Raw genomic sequence first — 25,073 nt, forward strand, 5'->3', positions numbered from 1 at the left:
CTTATCCCTTTGAGTGTTAATGTCCTGCACATTCCATTGGTCACCTAGAGAATTTGATCTCTAAGGATTAAGGCAATGATCTTAACTTGGTGCGTAAATTTGTGCTATTATAGAACTTTTCTAAAGGTCTTTTTTATCTATATAGATGGTGACAAAAGGATAGCAGAGGATCCTCCTCCAAGCTCATTTTACACATAGTCTCTCTTGCCTCCCTCTCTCTCTCTCTCTCTCTCTCTCTCTCTCTCTCACACACACACACACACACACAAACTTTACACAATCAAGATTGAAACACTTCCTTGCTAGAGGCACACATACACACACACACACACACACACACACATATAAACATTTGGATATAATTTGTAAGGTATAAGGAATTTTTAGAGATGGAGAGGTGGGGATGGTGGCAAGATTTGCACATACAAATTAAGTTAAAAGGGAAGAAACGAGAGCCTACACACAATGGACATAAATCTTAGCCCCCAAAGTGTAGGGCATAAATATTTGCACTTTGGTATTTAATATTTATAGTCAAAAAGCAACTTGTGCCAAAAATAAGCCTCTCTTTTACAAAAATAGGATATTGATCCATAATCCACCATACATACTTCCCAAGACCAAAATTCCTAGTCTAAGCTATGTACAAAGTATCATTGAGTAGCAACCATGCACAAACAAAATATTCTGAGGTTATGGAAAATTGGCACAAATAATAAAAGTGTTCCGCAAACCTCCCTTACCAACTCCAATCTACAAACATCAATTCACATTAGTTACACCACTAACCAAGTCCAACTATCTCTCACATAATGTTATTTCCTAGACATCCCTAGGTCATCATATAGGAAGGTGGACTATATCATAGCCTCCCTCTCATCTCAGATCAATTGGTCAGTAAAAGATGAAAGGTCCAACATTGGAGGTGTCTTCTTATTGGAAATTTAGTGACTTTAAAGACTATAACTCACTCAACCGAAGCGCACACCCATGCCAATGTCAATGAAATTTATTTTGCATGCTTAATGTAAAACTTAATTTAAGAATATATGCTAATTACAAAGGTGGTATAAACATGGAGTGATTTTGGATTTTGTTTTAAAGCATTATACCTTATGGAAAGAATCACCTCGTGAGAAAATGGTTAATAGAATAAAATACATTGTGCCAACAAACAACCATAGAGAAAAAAAACTACTAATTGCTCAACACAATAAACACAATCATATCAATAGAGAATCTATTGTATTATAGGGAAAAAGAGCATCAACATAAAATTCTTACAAAAGAGGTTTAATGTGTCAAAAAAAGGAGAAATTACCTTGCTTGGAAAAGAGATTGTATGAGCATGGGCCATTCAACATACATTCGTGCGCAAAGAATACAAAATCAAGTGTTAATGTTACCTTGTTCATGTAAATTTGAGCTCCATAAAAGGCCAAAGTAAGGTAGCACGTCCCCATTAGAGTAGTATATACTCATGAAGGCTGCAAGAAACCAATTTGTCATTTAGGGCAATAACTTCCCCCTCGCTACCTTGCATTCACATATCAAGTTTCCCTTGCTCTACATTTGGCATGTGGCAGTCTAATTCCTCCCATTCGTCCACAATCCATGTGTTCCTCCATATAGTATGAAAACTCCTTAAAAGCATGAGATGCAATTTTTTTTTTTGTCTCCATGTTGTTGCAGTCCCCCAAACACAACCACCAATGCATTTGTATGGCTTGAAGACCTATCTTAGAAAGTTGCAAACAATGTAATCGTATCTTTGTGCTCAATTAGCTACTAAAGAAGGCTTATAGGTTTGAGTAAGGAATGAGCTTAAAAAACTCTGCAATTAACTTATTTACCAAAGTTATTTTGAAAACAACAGGTTCTTTAAAGCTTCACCATTTCAAACAATCTTGTGTCGAGAAAGTTTTGAAATACACCATTTTTATTTATTTAGAATGGCAATCCACCTCATTTGAAAACTTGTATATTAATGCTTCACAGGAACATGATGTCCTTACGAAATCAAGTTTTTTCCTTCTTCGGCCAATCAATTTTGTCATTGATGGCAAAAAAAAAATGTGTACTATATCAACTGCATATTTGTAGGTCAATTGTCCCTCAAGCAACCACATTTTAGTTCAACGCCTCTTATCCTCCCATAATGAGTATTTTCACATCTTGCAATTTTCATACAATAACGCCACACATTTTTCCAATGGTATATCACCATTTGAATTCACTTATGGGTATTCTTTTCCCACACCTACTTTTTCTTTGTCTATTTATGTTCCTACAAATTAATGACAATTTTACTATTGATTATCATTGTATTTATTCAAGTGTTCATGCCACCATAGTTTACTCAAAAGAACAAATATTAAGCATGTAAACAAGCTCATGTTTTTAAGGAGGGTGATTATGTAATGCTTCATATTCAAAAACATAGGATTCAAAGTGTCCACACAAATACTTTTTGTTAAACTTGCCTACTATTTTTATGAACCTTTCTACATTTCACATGTCCTTGATATGTCGCACCTATAGACATACAAAGTGCTCCTAATTGGATTATTCTGACAACCCATGCAACCAAGTAATCATGGATCTTTTCATACCAAGCACATGGAACTTGCTTTAAACCATACAAAGACTTTTTATGTGTGTACACATTATTTTCCTATCCTTTTTGAAAAAAAACATGAGGCTACAATACATGCACTTACTCATGTAAATGACAATTCAAAAACACAATCTTTAAGTCCAACTAATGTAAATGCCAAACATTATAAGCTTCAATGCACAAATGCTACGAATGGTAGTCACAAGACAAGTGGGAGAAAAAGTCCTATCAAAATCAATTTCCTTCTCTTAAGCATACCCTTTTGTCTCAAGTCTAGCCTTGTCGCTATCACCACTACCATCAAGCTTACATTTTAACTCAAAAGCCCACTTAGTATCGATGGCCCTTTGGCCAAAACATCACACAAAGACCATGTGCAGTAGCATCATATTCAAATTGCATTGTAGCCAACCATTTTATACATTAAAGTTTCAATAGTTTGTGAGCTACCTTAAACATATCTGGGGCATCTTTATGGTGAAAATAATGTTAAGCTTATCCCTTTGAGTGTTAATGTCCTGCACATTCCATTGATCACCTAGAGAATTTGATCTCTACGGATTAAGGCAATGATCTTAACTTGGTGAGTAAATATGTGCTATTATAGAACTTTTTTAAAGGTCTTTTTTATCTATATAGATGGTGACAAAAGGATAGCAGAGGATCCTCCTCCAAGCTCATTTTACACATAGTCTTTTGCCTCCCCCCCCCTCCCCTCTCTCTCTCTCTCTCTCTCTCTCTCTCTCTCTCTCTCTCTCTTACACACACACACACACACACAAAAACTTTACACAATCAAGATTGAAACACTTCCTTGCTACATGCACACATACACACACACACACATATAAACATTTGGATATAATTTGTAAGGTATAAGGAATTTTTAGAGATGGAGAGGTGGGGATGGTGGCAAGATTTGCACATACAAATTAAGTTAAAAGGGAAGAAACGAGAGCCTACACATAATAGAGATAAATCTTAGCCCCCAAATTGTAGGGCACAAATATTTGCACTTTGGTGTTTAATATTTATTGTCAAAAAGCAACTTGTGCCAAAAATAAGCCTCTCTTTTACAAAAATAGGATATTGATCCATAAATCCACAGAGATACTTCTCAAGACCAAAATTCCTAGTCTATGCTATGTACAAAGTATCATTGAGTAGCAACCATGCACAAACAAAATATTCTGAGGTTATGGAAAATTGGCACAAATAATAAAAATGTTCCGCAATCCTCCCTTACCAACTCCAATCTACAAACGTCAATCCACATATTAGTTACACCACTAACCATTTAAACAACAATCAAGTAAAAATGCAAGTCCAACTATCTTTCACATAATGTTATTTCCTAGACATCCCTAGGTCATCATATAGGAGGGTGGACTATATCATAGCCTCCCTCTCATCTCAGGTCAATTGGTCAGTGAAAGATGAAAGGTCCAACATTGGAGGTGTCTTCTTATTGGTAATTTAGTGACTTTAAAGACTATAACTCACTCAACCGAAGCGCACATCCATGCATATGTCAATGAAATTTATTTTGCATGCTTAATGTAAAACTTAATTTAAGAATATATGCTAATTACAAAGATGGTATAAACATGGAGTGATTTTGGATTTTGTTTTAAAGCATTATACCTTATGGAAAGAATCACCTCGTGAGAAAAGGGTAAATAGAATCAAATACACCGTGCCAACAAACAACCATAGAGAAAAAAAACTACTTATTGTTCAACACAATAAACACAATCATATCAATAGAGAATCTACTGTATTATAGGGAAAAAGAGCATCAACATAAAAATTTTACAAAAGAGGTTTTAAAAATGTGTCAAAAAAAGGAGAAATTACCTTGCTTGGAAAAGAGATTGTATGAGCGTGGGCCATTCAACATACATTCGTGCGTAAAGAATACAAAATCAAGTGTTAATTTTACCTTGTTCATGTAAATTTGAGCTCCATAAAAGGACAAAATAAGGCAGCGCGTCCCCATTAGAGTGGTATATACTCATGAAGGCTGCAAGAAACCAATTTGTCATTTAGGGCAATAACTTCCCCCTCACTACCTTGCATTCACATATTCCCTTGCTCTACATTTGGCATGTGGCAGTATAATTCCTCCCATTCATCCACAATCCATGTGTTCCTCCATATACTATGAAAACTCCTTAAAAGCATGACAATTATGCAAATTTTTTTGTTGTCTCCAAGTTGTTGCAGTCCCCCAAACACAACCACCAATGCATTTGTATGGCTTGCAAGACCTATCTTAGAAAGTTTTACAAGGAGATTTGCAAACAATTTAATTGTAGCTTTGTGCTCAATTAGCTACTAAAGAAGGCTTATAGGTTTCAGTAAGAAATGAACTTTAAAAACTCTACAATTAACTTATTTAGTAAAAGTTATTTTGAAAACTTCAACAGGCTCTTTAAAGCTTCACCATTTCAAACAATCTTGTATCGAGAAAGTTTTGAAGTACACCATTTTTATTTATTTAGAATGGCAATCCACCTCATTTGAAAACTTGTACATTAATGCTTCACAGGAACATGATGTCCTTACAAAATTAAGTTTTTTCCTTCTTCGGCCAATCAATTTTGTCATTGGTATTAAAAAAAATGTGTACTATATCAATTGCATATTAGGTCAATTGTCCCTCAAGCAACCACATTTCAGTTCAACGCCTCTTATCCTCCCATAAAGCGCTTCCATTCTTTGTTAAGACCATCAATATGGTCTATCATGCAATGTCAAATATGACAATAGCCTTCTTAGAGATGACATGTCATTTCTCAATATCCCCTAATGTTTCACCACCTTGGTTCCCCATCCACAAGAAAGGAACCTTGTTATTGCTCCATTGCCCTTTCAAATCCACATTATCAATGTCTTATGCACTTCTTGTGATACAAAATTAAACACAAAAAAATGCAATGGCAAGAAACAGATAGGGTTGCTTTACGTGAGCCATAAGTGCACTTCATTTGAATGATAGAAGAGTACTAACTTGAAGAGAAAGGAATTTTGGCTTACCAAGAGCTCGATGATGTTGACCCTCGCCATCCCCCCCCCCCCCCCCCCCCCCCCCCCCCCCCCCCTCCCCCCCCCCCCTAGCCCACCGCTTGTGCTGCCTCCTTTTGTGTGTGTGCTCATGTTGCAAACCCCCCTCATCCCACTGTTTGCATTGCCTCCCTTGCCCCCTTCCCTTCTCCTCATGCATCCCGCCTACCCCACACCTTGCTTTTATTTTTCCCCTCCCCACCTCGTAGCCCCGTCCCCCTCAAGCTCCTTGCAGGTTGATTTCAGCCTTTTGATAGCCTTCCTCGTTGTCCCTGCCTTCTTTTCCATTAGTAGATACAAAATGGCAGCCCCTGCTTCACCTCAGAGGGACTCTATTGAAGCCCCCTTGTCCAACACCATGGAGCTGATCCTTTTACTTGCTCTTTCGCCACAAGACCAAGCAAGCCTAATGGCCGAGGTGGAATGGCTTCAAACCACTTGGATCATCTATAAGATTGTTGGCATGTGGCCCTGTAGAGGCGAGGTTTGGGACCTGCTCTAGGCCCGGCTCCTCACCGAAGTGGGGAAGATCATTGATGTGTAGATTCTTGGGAGAGGTTATTATCACATAGAGTTTGAGTCTCTAGAGATGGTAGCCAAAGTGATCTCGATGAGCGGCTCAAGCTTACTTCAAATAGTGGCACCATGCCTTTGACCCAACTTCAAATGTGCTTGAGACAGAGGTAGATCTTCCTATCTCAGTTTGCTTCCTAGGCTTGAGATGGGAGTACCTCCCCCTACCCTACTTCCAGGATTGGTTCCATGATTAGGATGGTCTTGGAGACCCCGTGCACTTTAGCTTCAGTGGTGGCCAAGGTCACAGGGCTACCCACTATGCAAGTTCTTGTTCAAGACACACATACACTTCTGAAGGGGGTTTTACTATCTCGGGTGAGTGGTGGCTGGATTAGACAAAGTGTGCAGACGGATCGCCATCTTGCCAAGGAATTTCCACATAGGTGAGATCAACCAGCTCCACAGCCACATGTCCCCCAAGGCAGGCTCCTCTTCAAGTTCCAAGGTTCCCACTACCAGGGCTTTAGAGACCCCCAGAGAGCCAGCTCCGGTAGCAATAGGTGACCAGACTGAGGAGGGATGGTAGTAGGTTCGAGGCGGCCATCGGTAGGTTACACACCTCACCCGTATGGTCGTCCCATGGTTCCTCACCAAGGGTGGGTTCCCATGGGAAACCACTTCGAGCCTCTGCAGGAGGAGATTGTCGTAGATCCCTCACCCTCCACTTCTTCTGGACAAGAGGACCTGACCCACCCGAGTCCCCCCCCCCCCCCCCCCCAAAATCCTTCAGTCCACATCCACCCCCCCTTACTTTCCCACACCTGACATTCCCCTTTCCCCCATCCCCCCCTCACCACCTTCAACTCCCTCGCTCTCTCCTCCTGCTATTAGGTCTGAGCGCATTCCTATGACACGCCGCTCCTTGGGCAACTCTTTTGTTGCAAGCAATCTCAAGAGAATCAGCATTTCCTTCGACCTCCCCTTTCGATTGAGACCTTCACCTTTGGGGCTATTCCAAGGGGCTTCTCCAATTTTGACTCTTCAGCTATGCCTTCACTCGCTTCCTTGGCGACCCCCATGCTGATCTAGAGGCGGCTTGCTTTCGGGTTCGTGTCATGTTTCTTGCGGCATGTGGCACAGATGCTTTAGACTCTACAGTGGGATCCTCTTTTCCAATCTGAGTTCGAGCAGCACGAATGGACCTTGGATTTGACACTTGGTTGGCTCTAAACTCAGGCCCTTAAATTCTCCCACCACACAGGGGACCATGGGATCACTGATTTGGTGCACACTGTTTGGCCATTGGCCAAGTTCGCAATGACATTACTTAATGCCACAAGGTGGAGACACACTATTATTCACTTTTTAACAAATGTGCAATTCTCTCCTTGCTATGTATACACTAATGAGGACTCTTGGGCAATAGACGTGGCTCAAAGAACTACATAGGCATCTTGGGCCTTTTGGGGCATGTGATGCAGTTTTGTTTGTCTCGGATGCGAATTACTTCCCATCCAAACCAGCCTCAAAGATTTCTTACCTAATTGTTGTAGCAGCATTCATCTTCTTTAATTGACCCCATGAGGATTGTCTCATGGAAACTCCAAGGGCTTGGAGGACCACAGTTTGTACGACATAAGGGTCTTTTGAGAGAGGAGCTCTAGAGATGCCATGTGAGGGGACCTATTGATATTCTTATGCTACAAGAGTATCACCTATGTGAGAGCCGCATTCAGCAATGTGGACACGTTTTGCGAGACAGTTTTGAGACTTTTTGGTCGGCTACTTTTGGGTCTAGTGGCATTCACGAAGGTGTATGTATGAATGTTGTAGACTCATGGAAGTAGGCCATTATGAGTAGAGGTATTATTGTGTTAGGCATGGACCAATGGGTCACCATGCAGTTTCAAGGCATCTTTGTGGGCTTCTTGGACATTTATGCGCCCCAACCATGTGAGTGTACGGGCTAAGTTTTGGTCACATATTGTGGAGTCCTTTAGTCATGCATAGCAAAGATGCATTGGCAGAGACTTTAACATGTTGGAGGACCCCTCAGATAGGATTCTAGCTAGCCATGCTACTATTCATGGGGTTGAGTTAGCCGCAAGGCAGCGACTATGTATGACTATGAGGCTTTCAGATGTACGGCAGTATGCAGGCTTTATACGACCTCAAATAGCCTCTCATTCTCTCGATCTCACTATAGAGTGGGGGGTGTCAATCTATCTAGGACAGGTCCCTTCTATGCTAGTGACTGCTTTTGTGACATGGGCGGATAAGTATGCATTTTTGCACTAATGATTCTCACTGTGTCAGATAGTCAGATGAGTGGCGGTGCCATGCTACGCATCCCAAGGAGGCTTCTGTTGGATACAGATCTCAAAGAGTAGGTTGTGGCAGTGTGGACGGAGAGCTTGGACATGTAGGGAGACCCTACTGCTAGAGTGGCCAATGGCCTCATGGAGCTTAGTTGCTTCTATAGGAGTTTGCAGCTCGTTTGGTTGCAACCAACGAGGAGGAGAAGCGACTCAACAAGCATTGCCTCCCTACAGAGGATGCAAGAGTGCCACCCAAGTAGCCCTTGGATGAAGCAGATGCAATAGGCTCAGCAGGAGTTGATAACTATTGAGGAGCGATGCCACAAGTTTGTCTTTCATTGCATCTCACTGGACTCAAGTGAATGACAAAGTTACTAGTGAGTTCTTTGAGATTTTGGATCCCTGCCATGCGCACTCCAGTGTTGGTTAGTTGAGGAGGCCCAATGGGTCTATTGTTACAGAGCCCAAGGATATGCGTACATTTGCTACTGACTTTTACTATGAGCTACTTTCTGTAGAGCCTTTTAGTCACTAAGATGCTCCACAGGCTAGAGCGGCTGATTCAGTTTGAGGAGCTTCAAGAGGCCCTCGGGGCACTTCCCAAGGATAGTTGCCTAGGGAAAGATGGTTTGACTCCCATCTTCTTCTTAGAGTACTGGGAGGTGCTTGGTCCAGACCTCTGTAGTGCTTACGAGCACATTCTGCACAATGGGGAGATGTCTGGCAGCATGAGCAAGGACTTGATCTACCTTATTCCCAAGGAGGGTGGCTTCTTGGATGAGTGGCTACCAATCACCATTCTCAACTTAGCCTACAAAATCTTGGCAATGTTTGAGAATTTAGCCCCAATACTTGAGAGCATTATACATGGGATGCAGGTGTGTTTTGTCAAGTAGTGCAGTATGCTTGACAGCATTTTTACCTTCTAGGAGGCGACAACCTCGTGCGACCTTGGGGAGAGGATTTAGTGGTACTCCTCGATTTTTGAGAAAGCATATGATTTACTAGATTGGGGCTTCCTTATGGGCACTGTGCGTTGAATGGGCTTTTTGGCTGATGCATGGATTAGGGGAGTGTCAGCTGTATATAGGCACAGCAAGGGGAAGAGGGGATTGATTTATGCTCACACGATCAATTCGATACGGTTGCCCTCTTGCCCCCTTCCTGTTCCTTTTCTATGCTAAGGCGATCAGCATGTTCTTGACCTCACAGGAGGTTGGTCTGTGCGGGCTGCAGCTGCCTATTCGGGGGAGGAGCTCCTTGACGCTAAGTTTTTGATGATTTTTGGAGGGCGAGGAGGCCAACTTGCACAGGTTTGCAATGATCAACTGGACAATGGCTTTTCGGGTTGTAGTGCTGCTACCATACCCTTGGCCACCTTAAGAGGGCTTTAGGTGGATTCCTGCACGGACTCTAGTACATACTTGGGGTGTCAGGTTGGGTTGGATCTGTTTCTAGAGCAACAGATTGCACCACTCCTCTTGTCCATTAGGAGGAAATTACTACATTGGAGCTGAGCACGGCTTTCTCTTGATGGGAGGGTTGTAGGTGCTTTTAGTCACCATGTGGGACATCACGTCTTGCTGGATTTTCTCGAGGTCCTACATCAGCCAGCTAGAGAGGCTGATCAAAAACTTCTTATGGTCAGGGCGAGACTCGTAGTAGTGAGCTCGGGCCAAGGTCTCTTAACAGGTCATCACTTCACCTTGCTCTCAGGGAGGGTTGGGTATTATCGACCCATCACAACAGAGTAGAGCCCTTCTTGGGAAGCTTGTGGTTGAAGGACTTCTTCTAGGGGAGGATCCCTCAAAGGAGTTGTTACCCAGATTTGGGCACGGGTCCCACAGACACGCGGCCCATGGAGCCCTTCCACATGTTGGATTTTCTCATAGATGCGTAGAGTAGGCCTGAGCATGAGATGGCAGGATCGCTTTGCTACGAGATTGCTTCGGTCTTAGGGGCAGCTATGGGGTGGGCATGAGCAGCACCAGCCCACATGCATTGAAGAGCGATTGAGGCAACCACTTGTTTGGAATCCTATGGTCAGCACACAACGAGGCCACATGGTTTGTAGCATGGTTTGTAGCAGACCTCATGTTTTTTGGGGTCCCATCGCAGAGGTTGTAACTTAGAGCACTTTCTCAGGAGACATTTAATTGCGAGCCATGAGGGGGGCACAGAGCATGTGTCAAGATATTGTCGCGGCTATACGTGGAGAGTGGTACACCCCTTTGGGGTCAGAATCTCCCTAGGGTAAAGGAGCCAGTAAAAAGACGTGACCAATACAAGTACGCCTATAACTTGAAGCTAATATATTGTTGAGATAATGCAAAGAGAGGATGGAAATGGATAGATGTGTGAGTAGATCTTCGCGAGTGCTACAATTTGATACCCATTTCAATGATTTTCATTGAGCACAAATGTAAAATTGAAGCATGACAATTTGAATTTCCCTATATTGGCCCCTGCTTTTTAACTGTACCTAAACTGGCTCCTTTACCCTATTGGATGGGGGCCGTCACACGACTAGAGGTCCTCATCTCAGTTACGACTAGTTTAGGCACACGATCTTGCAATTTCTTTGAGGTTTAGAGGGAGGACTGCCAGCACAGAGTCACTCACAATACACCCCCTTGGGGACTGGCTGCAGCTTAGAGAACTTTCTCCGATGACACTCAATTGCGAGCCATGAGGGGGGCACAAAGCATGTTTCAAGATATTGTTGTGACTATACTTTTAGAGTGGTACACCCCTTTGGAGTCGGAAGCTCCCTAATGGATGGGGGCCATCACCTGACTAGAGGTCCTCATCTCAGTTAGGACTTGTTCAAGACAGGATCTTGCAATTGCTTTGAGGTTTAGAGGGAGGACTGCCACCACAAAGTCACTCACAATGCACCAAAGGTGGATGAGTGCTGCTTTCGGTGAATCTAAGTTGTGGGCATCAGTGGAAGGACTAGTGTCATAGACCCAGATTCAGCAGACCTTGAGTCAAGGAAAGCCACCCCTTGATGCATGTGCATTGGGACCCGGGGGAGTGGTTTTGGTGAGATCACTTCATTCCAATTGATCACCCAAGGACCCCCTTCTTCCAGTACATAGCTCAGCTTGGTCGCCACATACTAAGAGGCGAGGAGAGGCCAAGCCCGCTGCAAGTCAGGGAAAGCCGCCCCTTGGTGCATATGCATTGGGACCCAAGGGAGCGGTTTTGGCGAGATCCCTTCATTCTAGCCGATCACCTAGGGACCCCCTTCTTCCAGTACATCGCCCGGCTTGGTCGCCACATACTGACAGCGAGGAGAGGAGCTTGTCCCGCTGCAGCAGTTCATTGCGAGGAGAAGGGTCTCACATCCAAGTTTTTGGCACGCTTTTGAGAATGCTTATGGGACAGTAGTAGGCAGCCAAGACGAGACCATGTTCCAATGGCCGGTGACACATCGAGCTACTACAATCAGGAGCTGGTTGGTGCACAACAGCCTTTTGGGAGTATGTAACGCCTGTGACCATCTACTTAAGACCCAGCAGCTTTGTATGTGGGGCTGGCCCATGGCACAACAGGTTTGCCTTCATACTCTTTGACTGATGCTCGCACTTTCTACAACCAGCCAGTACACTTGGGGTGTTGCAGCTTGGTCCGCACTCACAAGCCAGCTCTTCGTCCAGCCTACACTCCAGCCAACCACCAAGTTGGTCCCTCAAGAGTGGAGCAGAAATAGAGAGTCGTGTTGGGAGCTCATTTGTGGCCTGACATTGTGGTTCATTAGGCGAGCCTGATGCTTTTGCATCTTTGAGGCTCAACCCGTCCCACCAGCGAAGATTGTCCATGAAGTTTGGCTGGAGCTGATCCTCACACTCAAAGGCCACTTTGAGAGATTGCAAGGTAGTTCCAACTACATGCGAGAGCATAGAGAGGCCTTCTTGCAACTTTGGTGCAGCAAAGGCAACAAGATGGACAAGAATTTTGAGAGCATATGCAGTATGTAGGCCTCTTTTAGAAGGCCAAAAAACTTGTTCTCTCTACAAATATCGTACAATTTAGAACCATCTCTTCAAACATGAAATGAACAATAACATTTCATTGTTGTACAACTCCACACATGTACAAATGCCTCCAACCAACCCTACACATTGCTTCATGGCACAAGGCACTTCATCCAAGGTGGTCAAATAGTGAAGAAAAGATGTAAGTTATAATGGCTTATTTTGTTAAAATTTATCAAGCAATCGCATAACAAAAATGTATTGTGTGAAAAATTGGAAACCCTAGTGATATACCATATGAAAGACCACAAAGAGACAGAAAAGGGGAACTTTTAACACCATGGAAACAATACCAAGATACGTGTACGTTTGTGTGTGTGTGTGTGTGTGTGTGTGTGTGTGTGTGAGAGAGAGAGAGAGAGAGAGAGTATAGCAGTAGAAGGTACATCAATGCAAGTAGACCTCCAAGGTCTCGTCAACAAGTTTTGAACTCAAGATCTTTCATTTAAGAGGGAATTGGGATAACCAACCTACCACATTTGGGTGATAAAAAGGTTATTCCAAATTCCTCTTCTTATTCTCTCTCTCTCTCTCTCTCTCTCTCTCTCTCTCTCTCTCTCTCTCTCTCTCTCTCGCGCGCGCACACACACACACACACACACACACACGTGAGCAATCTTCTTTGCTCACATGTTTTGGTACTTTCGTGGCGAGAGGTATTGATGTTTGATGATCGGAAGCCCCCCTCTTGTAGAGGGAAGCAACTTCTCTACAATTTAAGGTGCTTGCCACCTATAGAATTACTATTGTGCATGCCAAACGTATCTTCTTCAATAGTTCAAGGGTGTATGGCAAGGCTTGGTGTTGTTCACCTCTCTAATATCATCTTGTCGCAAGGCTCTCTTTTCATAGAGCGCAACATCGATATCATATCCCTCATGGACATCAAGGTATTTGGGATCGATATCATATCCCTCATGGATATCAAGGTATTTTGTGGAAAGTCGAAGGCAAAAGGCCCATTACAGACAGTTATTGGACGAAAGCATTCATTGACTAGCAAGGCCAACAAGGTTTGGCAGGTCAACCAATCTACTACTTGGTCCAATGATGTATTCTTTCGTGGCTGGCCCTCGTCGTCTTTCCACTTGCACGTGTATCTTTTGCACCACTTCCAAGAGAAGATTACAGACATCTCATCATTACACACCCTAGTGCCAAGAATAAATTAGCCTTCGTTCCATCTGTCTAGTTTCATGTTACTAGTAATCTCTCTCTCCTTGTGATTGGGGTTTTGTAAAGCGCTCTCATGTACGTCAACCTCTGCTTTTCAATATGCTTTGTTACTTGGGTTTCTTGCATAACTAGACCACACAAAATGCCTTTATGTTCTATGGTGCAAGTGGTTTTATACATCATGTATTCAACTTGAGAGGCATTTAGCTTTGAAAGGTTTCTCCACCCTCCTTTGCTGGAATCACTTCTGAAAGAGTCTGTGAAAATCATTGCTTGATCCTCTCACATGACACTTTTGCATTCTCGGTTATGGTGTAGGGAAAGGACCTCTTGTGTCATTTCCCCGTAATGCGTGCGACCTCGTGGCGAACGGCGTTAGCCGGGAGTCACGTGGGAGCACGCATTAGGGGGAGAGGACACAAGAGGTCCTTTCCCGGCTGTCAATGGTCCAGGGCGAGGGGGGCCAAATATGAACTAATTTTAGGCTTGCCTTTTGGAAAAGTGTCGACTTCAGCTAACCAGACGTGCGAGTGAAGCGGGAAGCAGAGTTCGAGGGCAAGGCATGCACGAAAGGGTGGGCGAGGGCTGAGCCGAACTCTCTCAGTCAAATGGCAAAGGGTGAAGTGCCATCGTTTTGTCTACTGCCAGTTGATGTTGGCGAAAATGGATCTGTAGATTCAGGTTGCACAGGAACTTGTGATGTGTTTTCTACAAGAGCTTGTGATGCGACTTCTGCACAAGACTTAAGAGCTCCCGACACCCTTTGTGGAGGAGGCTCTAACCTCCTTTGTGGAGGAGATTCTGCGCCAATTTCTGCAACAGGATCTGCTCCCCTTTGTGTAGGAAGCTTGGATGTAATTTCTGGAGGTAAGGTTTTCCACTGATTTGGCTTTCTTTCTGTAGGTTTATTTCTTTCTGTTATGAGCTGCTTTTCGTTCCATTGTTGTTGCTAGCAATTAGGGGTTGTTGCACCTGTAATTATGTTGTCCTCAGATTTGAGGAATGAATTCAGGGGAATTTGGAATCGCAAGAGCTCACCATTATATTAGAATAGGGTTTACCACTTATATTATGACTTTCTTGACATTGTACCTATAGTTGTTGTGTAGTCTTATGTAGGTTTTATTTGAAAAGCTTACCTCTATGGTGCTCTTTGATTTCTTTATAGAAGGTGATGTCAGCCAGCGTGCATGTGTTCCAAATCAGAGAAGTATTGGCAACAAGGGGCATTCTCTACGTGCCGGTGGTAGAAAAAATTCTGGTTTTCTTGTTACTGGGGGTCAGTTAGAGGAAGAGCTAGTCAGTTTGGGGGAAAGTAGCACCAAGCAAAAGGATAATTGGGCTCGAAAGAAGTTCGACGAGTGGAGAAAGATTTGTGGCTTGGAATGTCAGGTTCCACTTGAGAAGCTAGATCTCCGTTAGTTGAATGACATGCTGTCACAGTTCTTTGTTGTTGTGTGCAAGCAAAATGGATCATTGTTTCCATCTGACACACTGATGGGCATGCTTCGTTGTTTTGGCCGGATGATTAAGAAGGAGCAAGAATTGAGGGTAGCACTTACGGGTGTAACTGAAGTTCCCTTTGATATAGTAAAGAATCCAATTTTCAAATCGACCCAGAATGCAGTGATTTCAGCGATGCGAAGATTGGTAGCTCGTGGAGTATGCAAAGAGCGAAAGAAATCATCAGTTCTTGGCGTCACATTGGAACAAGAGATCTTGCGCGACATCGACTTCAGTATTCAGCATAACCGTGGTTGTCAGTCTAGGTTTGCCTTTTTTTGCATGTTACACTTTTGTGTGAGAGGTGGGTTGGAGTTATACAAGCTAGAACGAGCTATGTTTGCTAGGGGTGCTGATGAGCTTGGCCCTTTTGTGCGATGGGTTCTTGTGAAAGTCTACTCCTGCGTTTTAGTTTTTTAAAAAAAAGTGTGTACTTTTTCTATTAGCTCATAAGGTTTTATGTTCTATTGCTTTGCAGCTTCTCTGAGCGCTTGAGTAAAAACTATAAAGTAGACCTGATGCATTACCAGCCAGAGCACTTTCGACCTCCAATTACAGTTCGTGATAGTGATGTGTTGGATACCTTCGATCAGTTGATGCGTCACATGCCTCCAATTGTGGAGGGTGACAAGAACCTATTACATGTGTTTTTGCAGCCGATTAGTAGTCCTCGAACTCAAGTAGGTCTTGTAAGTCTTCTTGCAATACATGGTATTGAATTGACTCACGATTGGTTGTTTTGCTTGTGTATGCAGACTTGGTACAATAGAAATCGAGTTTCAGTGAAGGTGCTTAGTGGTTTGGTGAAGTTCATTTGTGAGCGTTCTGGGGTCGGTGGTAATTTCTCAAACAAGAGCCTGCGTAGCACCTCTGTGACTAGGATGAGCCTAGGACAGGTTCCTCCTAATGTTGGAATGTTAGTAACTAGCCACAAGCGAGCAACTTCATATGAGAAGTATGACCTTTCAAGTGAGGTCAGGATTGCTGCAGCTCAAGACATTTTATCGCATCCATATGATGATTCAGGAAAGCTAAAAGCTTATCCACAGGTCTTGAAAGAAAAATTTAATAACTTCTGTCAAAACGTCGAAAGTGGGGTGTTGTTTTGTATTACATTTGGGTTTGAACACTGATATTGTTAATGTTCATAGTTGTTTTCCTCTTGTTTTGGTGTGCAGGTGCTAGTAGGGATATACGTGAAGATGTTTGCCCGCTAAGTGCAAGTCTCTTGTCAGTTGGTTCTGTTGATAACAATGTTGGTGGTGAATCTAAGTCGAAGATTTCTTGTGGTCACTTGTCTAATTCCGTTGACAAAGTTGCTAGTGGCAAATCTAAGTTAAAGAGTTCAGATGGGATATGCTTTGGGTCTTACAAGTTGGGGGATGATATACCATTTGACGAAAAGCTACTGCAAGATCTTCCTCCAGAATCTGCTCGAGCTGTTGGGATTGTTCCTCATTCGCCTGGAGTTTCGATGTTTCCATCGTGTAATATGCATAATTGTGTTGTGAATGTTTACTTGGGAAAGGAGAATACGCTGCCAGGTGCTTCTAAAAATAACTAGCGTTTGGTTAGTGTAAATGGTGTAAATAGCAGTTGAGTTGGCACACACATGGACCATAGCAGCTGCTGAAATTACATATGCAAGTTAAATTATGAATGTGTCTTTTGGTTGATTATGAATTTGTGTAATTCTCTGTGGTGGCCAGTGTATTCTACAGGTGTGGTGAAACTCCTCTTCTTTTAAATTTGTAAAACTGTTGTCTGTTTAGCGCGTGAAGCAGCTCTTATTAAGTTGTGTGTCATGCTACATTTATATTCGCTCTGCTAAGATCTGTTGAATTCCCTCTGCTGATGTGTCATGCAGAGCTTCATATTCTTGTTTGTTGATGTGTTGAGCATTGGTGAAATTCCCTTTGCTGAGCTGTCTATTTATTATTTGATGTTGGTGAGTTGACAAATCTGCAAGTAACAGTGTGTCCTCTGACATTCTGCCTGCTGACTTGTCATACATCCAATGATTGGTTGTGACATTCCTTGATTTAATGTATCCTAGATGTATGGCTGGGATCTGCAGCCCCCCTCCCCTAGACCTTGACGGGTTTTTCATGTTCATATCCAACATTGGACTTCTAGCCTTTGTACATAGTGATAAGTCATTTAACCATGTACACTTCCTTCATGCAAACAGAATTACTGCACATTATGGGAATTAAAAAAAGGAGCTCGTAGAACACTGAAATATGATTCAAAGCCACAATTCCGAAAAAGCCCCGCAGATAAATTGCTGTGATCCAAACACTAGCAGATATACTGCCATTTAATATTTGAAATACCTCTACTGAGCATCAAAGCATGCAATAGTATGATGAACTTTATGTGCTCTAGAGACGATCATGCTCGTACAACCAGAAGAATCTACACTTTCAATTCAACGCCTCACCGGAAAGACTACAGCAAAATATTCAATGACTCATCAGAAAGACCAGGGCTGTGTGGAGTGAATTTATGCAAAGAATTATAAACTTGCAAACGCCATCAACTGTTGCACCTCAATGTTCGACGCCTCCTTTCACAGGCAGTGGTTAAGAGAAACTTCATATAAAGAGGTCAAGACCCAATGCAAATTACAGAGAAGAGACGATACATTCAAGAAAGTAAGCAAACACATCAAAACAAGATGCTAACGACCAACAGCCACAAAACCTCCCCCCACATGCTTGTGTAAGACAGGAACGAAATTTAACAAACCTCAGAAAAGGACTGAGAAAATCTCATAGACATACTTCTAGAAACAAGGGTCATGTTTGGCATTCTAAAACAATAAGGACCCATGCGAGGATCCTCAAAGAAAGGACCATCTACAAATTAAGGGACTTACACAATGCCAAAAGAAAATGGGCACCTGTCCCCAATAAGGCAGCCCGTTTTCAAATGACAGCTGGGGGTTTGGGCAGACAAGCTACACAGTATGATAACGGGTAACCAAAAAGGGCCACGTGTGATTGGCAGAGAGGAGAAGAGAGAGCCTAGCAAGTGCTCTACCAAATATGGGCACTCTGAAACCCTCCCCCAAAACCTTGCTGGTGGTAACGTGGCAGCCGGCAAGGATCCACATCTGTGGAGATTTGGCTGTGTAATGTGCACAGCGCCCAAATCAGATGTGGTGCAGCCTTATTGGGTGGTGCAGACAGTTTTGGTGAGCATTGGCACAGTGCGTAAAGGCCCTAATACCAAAGAAGATGTCATCCATCCAATGCTTCACTTGCAAAAGTCAAATGTATGCCGAACTCCCTTCTTCGTAAAGCCTGGTTTACAAACAAACACTCACAAACCATACAAGATACCATACACCATAAGTACGCATGCATACACACTCCAGTAGTGTCAGACGACACAGCACAAAGACGAGACTTTATCTGATTTATTCATTGAGATAGCTCAGCAATAATTATGTGGGGCTTCAGGACCATGAACTGCAAACTCTTGAAGCCTGAGAAAGGGGCTGCCTGCAAGCTTCGACAAGCAATGAGATGCATGAAGAATGAAGACAATCTTCAAAACTCTTACAGTAAAGCTGAAGCCTCTCGAAAAGCTGCAGCTCTCATTCACTGTAATACACGAAAATCTGATTGCTTTCTCTCAACCTTCTTAATACGACTGGCGACATTACCCCTGATGCTTCAACGACGACACACCCCAAAACAAAGAAAGCTGTGTACCTTATAAACTTCCTGATTGCCATTCAACGCTGAGCATGGTGGACATATAAAACAGGTAAAATCTTCCACAACATCCTTCTTTCTTTTTTTCTCCACACTAATGCGTGCCTGCGCCCACTCGCATACACATAAGAGCGCACAGTACAAATGTTTACATATTGAGTTCCTATCGTAGCTCCGAAAATGCAGAGCAGAGCATCAAATAGAAAGAATTAATACAACAAACAAGGTAGTGATAGAGCATAAGCACCAGTGAAATCATAGCACATTCAGAACCAATGCATGCACCACACACAATGAAGAAACGCGTGCGCACCTATGTCGACCTTTACTTGCTTCATTACGACTACACATTTACAAAACTTCTGTGTTGCAGCTGCTGATGGACAGAGAAACCCTGCTTTTTGTATGTTAATTTACAACACTGGCTGAACAGGCTGTTACCCATGCAGAACCAAACCAAGTCAAGTGGGTTCCTCGGCATTGAGAATTTTCTTGATGCTAGCCCTTTGATCAGCAGACAACCGGGAAGGGAACTTTACGTCAAACCGTATCCTAAGGTTTCCTCTTTTGCCATGTTCTTTAGCAATGGGCATGCCTTCCTTGGGAACAATCCTCTCATAGCCAGGATAGATTACCTCCGTCAAAGGAATGGTCAGAGTCTTCCCGTTTAGCGACAGAATTTGCAGAGTTGAACCCCCTAAGGCCTCTGCAAGCGAGATCTTTTGAACTACAACTAAATCACTGCCGTCTCTTTTGAAAACATCGTGCGGTTTCTCGTCAATAACAAAGATCAAATCGGCCGGAATTAGACCATGCTGCTCATTCCCTTTCTCAGGAAAAGTTATTTTGGTCCCCTTTTTCCAGCCCGGCTTGATCTTAATGCTCAGAACTTCTTCCACTGCGGTCATCTTGCTGTTACCAAAGCCCACGTACGCAGTGTTTACAAGAGATTCAAATGGAGAAACAAGGTATATTAACATCAAAATAGGTTCATATGTATGTATGTATACTCACCCCCCTGCACCCAAGACATTGCGGGAGATTTTCATCTTTCGAACAGCACCATTGTAAAGTTCCTCCAAAGAGCAAAGTAGCTTGTTCTCTATGGGCGGCGCTTTCCTGAGATTGCTAGAGCTTCCTTCAGTAGGATTTTCGTGGACTTTATGGCGAGACGGAGTCTTGGACCTGCCATGAGAAGTACCATTCATATTCGAATACGGGTATGATGCCCCGAAAACCTCTGAGAAAAGATCTTCAGCTTTTCTTGGATTAAACTTGTGTGTTGTGCTACGTGATGTGCTGCCACTGGAAAAACTTCCTGCACTCGCAGTATCAGTTGGCATGTCCTTTAACCCTTCTTCTCCGTATCGATCATAGACAGAGCGCTTGTGAGAATCACTTAGAACCTGTTATTACAATAGCACAGATAACAATCTTCAACATGGATTGTGATGATTCATATTAGCAAAGGTGATTGTCTCTTCAATACAACATAAAATAGGCCAAATTGACCCAATAAGGAAAGTGCAAGTTGTACAATCATGGTCCTCAAGACAATGCAACCATCCGGCCCATATTGCCTAGTACCAACTAGATACTACAACATCTGTACTAGCCACATGAGTGCCATATAGTAATCATCAAAGTAGCTCTCAATACGCTCCCACACTGTACACCCCATAAAAACACAATTCCAGCACAAGCACATATTCATGGAACAATCTGGATACTTGAGGTTTGTCGTGGCTAAAGGTTTGAGATTGAAGCGCCCTAATGCAAGCTCAATTTGGAGAGAGACAAAATTTAAGAATCACGCCATGCACATTTGAAGACATAATATACTCTAATTATGTTCTACAAACAACAAAGTTCAATAAGTACATAAAATAACTAAAATGCATTCACATGTGAGCTTAGAATCGACTACAAATCACAATAATGATTGCTCTATCTATGTTAAAAGTTCCTTATGTACATATAACAACTAAAATTTGCTTTAAAATATTTACCACGCACTCCCGATAATAATATTGTGTCAAGTTGCATGAACTTTCAAATGAACACCTGGAAACATACAAATGATACCTAGATTGAATCAAAAATTAAAGTGACAATTACAAACCACTGGCATCCTTCGTACCAAGAAGTGCATGTAACTATGTACCCTTATTCATACCCACATTTGAACGGACATTCATACAAAGGTCCACGTACTGACGGTCAAAATTTGAACACCTTAAACCTGTATGAAGCTTCTTCATACGTGTATTATTCTTGACAACATTGAGCTTATATGGAACAACAATGTTAAGAGAGAAAAGTAACCTCATAAGCCTCGCATATTTGCTTGAACTTGGCCTCGGCATACACTTTGTTCTCAGGGTTCTTATCAGGATGCCATTTCATAGCTAGTCTTTTGTAAGATTTCTTCAGGTCGTCCTCCGATGCAGTCCTGTCCACCTTCAAAACACGGTAATAATCAGCACCCATGTTGCTGAAGAGAGGCCTCGCTCACATGGTGGTCACTGTCTGCGCTGCCAAGGTCCCAAAAATGGAGCTCTCTGCAGCTGATTTCCCATGCCCAAGTAGCTGAAAAGGTGCTCCAAAGAAGCGAAAGAAACCCTAATCTCTGCAGAGAGGAAGGTAGAATTGACGAGGTCTGGAGCTCACACGGACAGTGATCTACGAAACTCTAACCATATCGCAGACATGCGAGCTCGCGCACCTATAAGACACACTCACTCCCTCTCCCCGCACAGAATTTCGAGGAAAATCCTAACGAATTCCGTTGGAGATCTAACAGCAGGGCGCGATCTACTCCGAGGCAAGGTACAATGAGGGGACAGACGCGTCGTGCAAAGAGCTATCCATGCGATCACGAACAGAAACTAAGCGGGGAAGCCCACCCTCTCGCAAGAGAAAAAGCCGCATTTTTGCCTGCTCTTGGGTTCCGAAAAGGAGATACTGTAAGTAAAAGCTAAGAAAGGTCCTTGCTTTCTACGAGGTGAGCAGCTATGGCGAAAACGGCGATGATGGTAAAGCCGGCTCTCTCTCTCTCTCCGCCCACAGTCTCAACTCAGAAATTTGACATGGCTACTAGGTACATCATAATCATCGCAATATGTATTTTTAGCAGCCATCAAGGTTGTAAATTCCAATGGCTTCGCCAGGTTGGTCTCACCAGACTCTAGACTCTAAAGGGCACTCTCTCCTCGAATTGATGATTGTGGTGATGTATCATCGATGCTGCCTCGGAGGATTTCATGCTCATTCTAGCGAATGCCCACTTCTTTGAAATAGGGTTACAGGAATGCACACACCGCTTGGAGCCAATGCAATGTAACTTCTTTTCTAGAGTATAGACTATATGCATTGACAACGAGTCTTGTTCTTTTTTTGTTTTTTATTAATAAGGATTCTAAACATGGGTCTGTTTGCACCCACCAAAACACTCAAACCACATAAAGTAATTTACATACATAATTTTTTTAATAGGAACTTAAGCTTTAATCTGCCTCATACCCATGATTAAAATTGCTATGGTGGAGAGATAACTTTTAGGCAATAAGTATGTAATTAATCTAAACTAACATAATATAGTGGAAGGGGAAGTCCTTTAGTGTCGAAATCTGTGACACGAAAGTTAAACTCCAAAACTTAAAGAAGCCCCTGTGCACGCGATAAAGAGGGAGAGAGAAAGAGAGAGAGAGAGAGGTTGTTGAAGGCGGCCGACCATACTAGTACATAGAATGCTTGCCATGTGTGTCACATACTTGAAAGTTTATTGGTGCATTGTTTGTACATATTATTTCACCTACATAGTGGGTCTAACATACTTTCGTTAATTAATTTCCTCTGGAGATTTCCTTCGAGTTTAAGGGTTGTCTCCGTTGCATCCGGTGCATGCGCCGTCTCCCCATGCTGCCTACGCAGCCTCAGCATGCAGCTCGGTGTGCACCGTTTCCCCCTGTTGCGCCCGCCACTCCCTGCATGGAGACCCTGCGAGACAGCTCCATCGAGCTCTCCTCCCTGCGCCCAAATGGCCATCCCCCACACTCTACCTGCGTTGCATCCGGCAGCTCCACAGCACCCAATCCCTCCCTGCAACTGAGAGTACACACACACTGCGCCCGCAGTGCCACCCTCCACACGCTACCTACCTCGCATTCGTGTGTGCATGGGGCAGTTGCAGAACACGCAATGCCTGCCTGCAAACAGAGACACACACACAGTGCACGCGCACTGCCACCCTTCCAGACCCTACCTCCTTTGCATCCCTGCGTGCACGCAATGCCTTTTTCGCGTATGAGGCCTCCAATCCTGGGCGCACGCATAGTGTCTCTCTCTGTCGCGACACGCATCAGATTCTCTCTCTCTCTCTCTCTCTCTCTCTCTCTCTCTCTCTCTCTCTCTCTCTCTCTCTCTCTGTGTGTGTGTGCCTTGCCCTTGCATTTTCTTATCCAACCTCTTAGAGAAGCATCTTCCCACATTCTAATTAATGTGACCTGCTGCAAAGATTGCGACCACATACTGAAGAGAGATTTCCTCATCGAAGAAAAACCTTCAACACTAGTAAAATCTACTAGATCCAAGCTCAACATTGTGTGGACAGTGGTACTTAAACTGTTTCAGAAAAGAAAAGGCCTAAGGCAAGCAATTGATTGTTGAGCAAAAATCTTTTCCTAGAGCAAGGTGAGGGGTCATATCAACGAGTTACTTATTTACTTGTTAAACAATTAGGTTGTTTGCATGCATTGTCTACTTTTTGTTTAATGTTTGCCCCAATTTGTTCACGGGTAGAGAGGTGTTGATCACTAGGGCTTAGCTCGATTCATATCTTTTCTAATAATCTTCATCATGCACTTCAAAAGAGAGAAATAGAAAGAGGGAAGGAGGTTTTTTTTTTGACAAATCGCACAACTTTCGTGCGAGGTGACAAAGAACGTCTGTGAGCGCCAATCGATCACTTGGCCGCATTCGAACGATGATCCTGGTCACTAAAGGGGGAAGAGGGAAGGAGGAAATTTTAAGAGAGTTATAGATAACTTGGGCTCATTGCATATCTTGTTTAATAATCTACTAGATCCAAGCTTGACACCATGTGGCACTTAAGTTATTTCAGAAAAGACAAGGCCTAGCGCAAGCAATTGATTGGTGAACAAAAGTCTTTTCCTACAACAAGTGAGGGGTCATATCGAGTTACTTATTTACTTGTGAAACAACTAAGTTGTTTGCATGCATTTTCATTTTCTTCTTTATGTTTGCCCCAATTTGTTCATGGGTGGAGAGGTGTAGAGCACTTGGGCCAGTTCAAAGCTTCTCTAAAACCCTTCATTATCCACTTCAAAAGAGAGAAATGGAAAGAGGGAGGGATAGATTTTTGAGAGTTATAGTTAGTTTGACTCATTTTATATCTTGTTTAATAATCTTTATTAGCCACTTGAGGAGAGAGAAAGAGGAGGGAGGGAGGGAGGTTTCATTGACACTTATCAAGACATTGTTTAGTTTGGTAGAGAGTTGTAGATCACTTGGCTTCAATTCAAGTCTTCTCAATTGAACTTCATGTGAGTGATTGAGTGAAAGAGGGAAGGAGGGAGGCAAGGATTTAGGATCTTTTAGTCCATCAAGATATTGTATAGTTTTCACACTTTTCTAATTTCAATCTTCTCTGTCTTTCATTTTCTTTTGAAAGCAATTCTCACTATAGTGAGCTAGATTATATTAAAAGATCGAAAAAATAAGCTCATGGAGCACCTCTTCCACAAGCAACCAATCATTCAATGTCAGTTACCATTCAAATGTGCTCGAAAAACACCTGGGTTTAGTGTAATCCCACCTATAAATTTGAATTTCACCTCTAAAATTTAAATTTGAAGGTGAGAAAACCTACAAATTTTAGAGAAATTAGTGTAAAAACCTTCACATTTAGTCAATTTAGCTTTGAAAATTTTCATATGTGGGTTTGCCAAGTTTTTAAAGAAAAGTTTTTTGAGCACCGCAATCAATGACTTTCATCATAGCTTATATGATTGGAAAGTTGGCTGCCATAGGTGTCAATGGGGGAGAAAGTGCTAAAAATGGAACTACAACACAAAAGGTGAAAAATGAAGCC

At 42.8% G+C, this 25,073-nt stretch overlaps 1 protein-coding gene and 1 pseudogene across 1 annotated transcript; one reads left to right on the plus strand and one right to left on the minus strand.

The window, feature by feature from the left end:
- The first annotated feature begins 14,341 nt into the window (after positions 1 to 14,341).
- On the plus strand, positions 14,342 to 16,962 carry LOC147445437 (uncharacterized; annotated as a pseudogene).
- Positions 16,963 to 19,279: 2,317 nt separating this feature from the next.
- Positions 19,280 to 22,271, minus strand: LOC147445438 (uncharacterized). The gene is made up of 3 exons (XM_086524953.1): positions 21,287 to 22,271; positions 19,976 to 20,367; positions 19,280 to 19,873 (listed from the first exon to the last, which is right to left on the minus strand). Exons 1-3 carry the CDS (start codon positions 21,449 to 21,451, stop codon positions 19,423 to 19,425), a joined length of 1,008 nt encoding a protein of 335 aa, XP_086381079.1. The 5' UTR covers positions 21,452 to 22,271; the 3' UTR covers positions 19,280 to 19,422.
- Between the last annotated feature and the right edge of the window lie 2,802 nt (positions 22,272 to 25,073).

The sequence above is a fragment of the Adiantum capillus-veneris genome, chromosome 12, assembly GCF_014529385.1.
Source record: "Adiantum capillus-veneris isolate H3 chromosome 12, ASM1452938v2, whole genome shotgun sequence".
NCBI classification, from domain to species: Eukaryota; Viridiplantae; Streptophyta; class Polypodiopsida; order Polypodiales; family Pteridaceae; genus Adiantum; species Adiantum capillus-veneris.

What these genes read in the sequence shown, in the direction of transcription:
- LOC147445438 (XM_086524953.1), bottom strand. Translation starts at nt 21,451, where the DNA reads ATGGGTGCTGATTATTACCGTGTTTTGAAGGTGGACAGGACTGCATCG. An exon ending in AAATATGCGAGGCTTATGAG is followed by an intron (nt 20,368 to 21,286) that starts GTTACTTTTCTC and finishes TTGTAATAACAG; the next exon opens with GTTCTAAGTGATTCTCACAA. An exon ending in AATGTCTTGGGTGCAGGGGG is followed by an intron (nt 19,874 to 19,975) that starts GTGAGTATACAT and finishes CTTTGGTAACAG; the next exon opens with CAAGATGACCGCAGTGGAAG.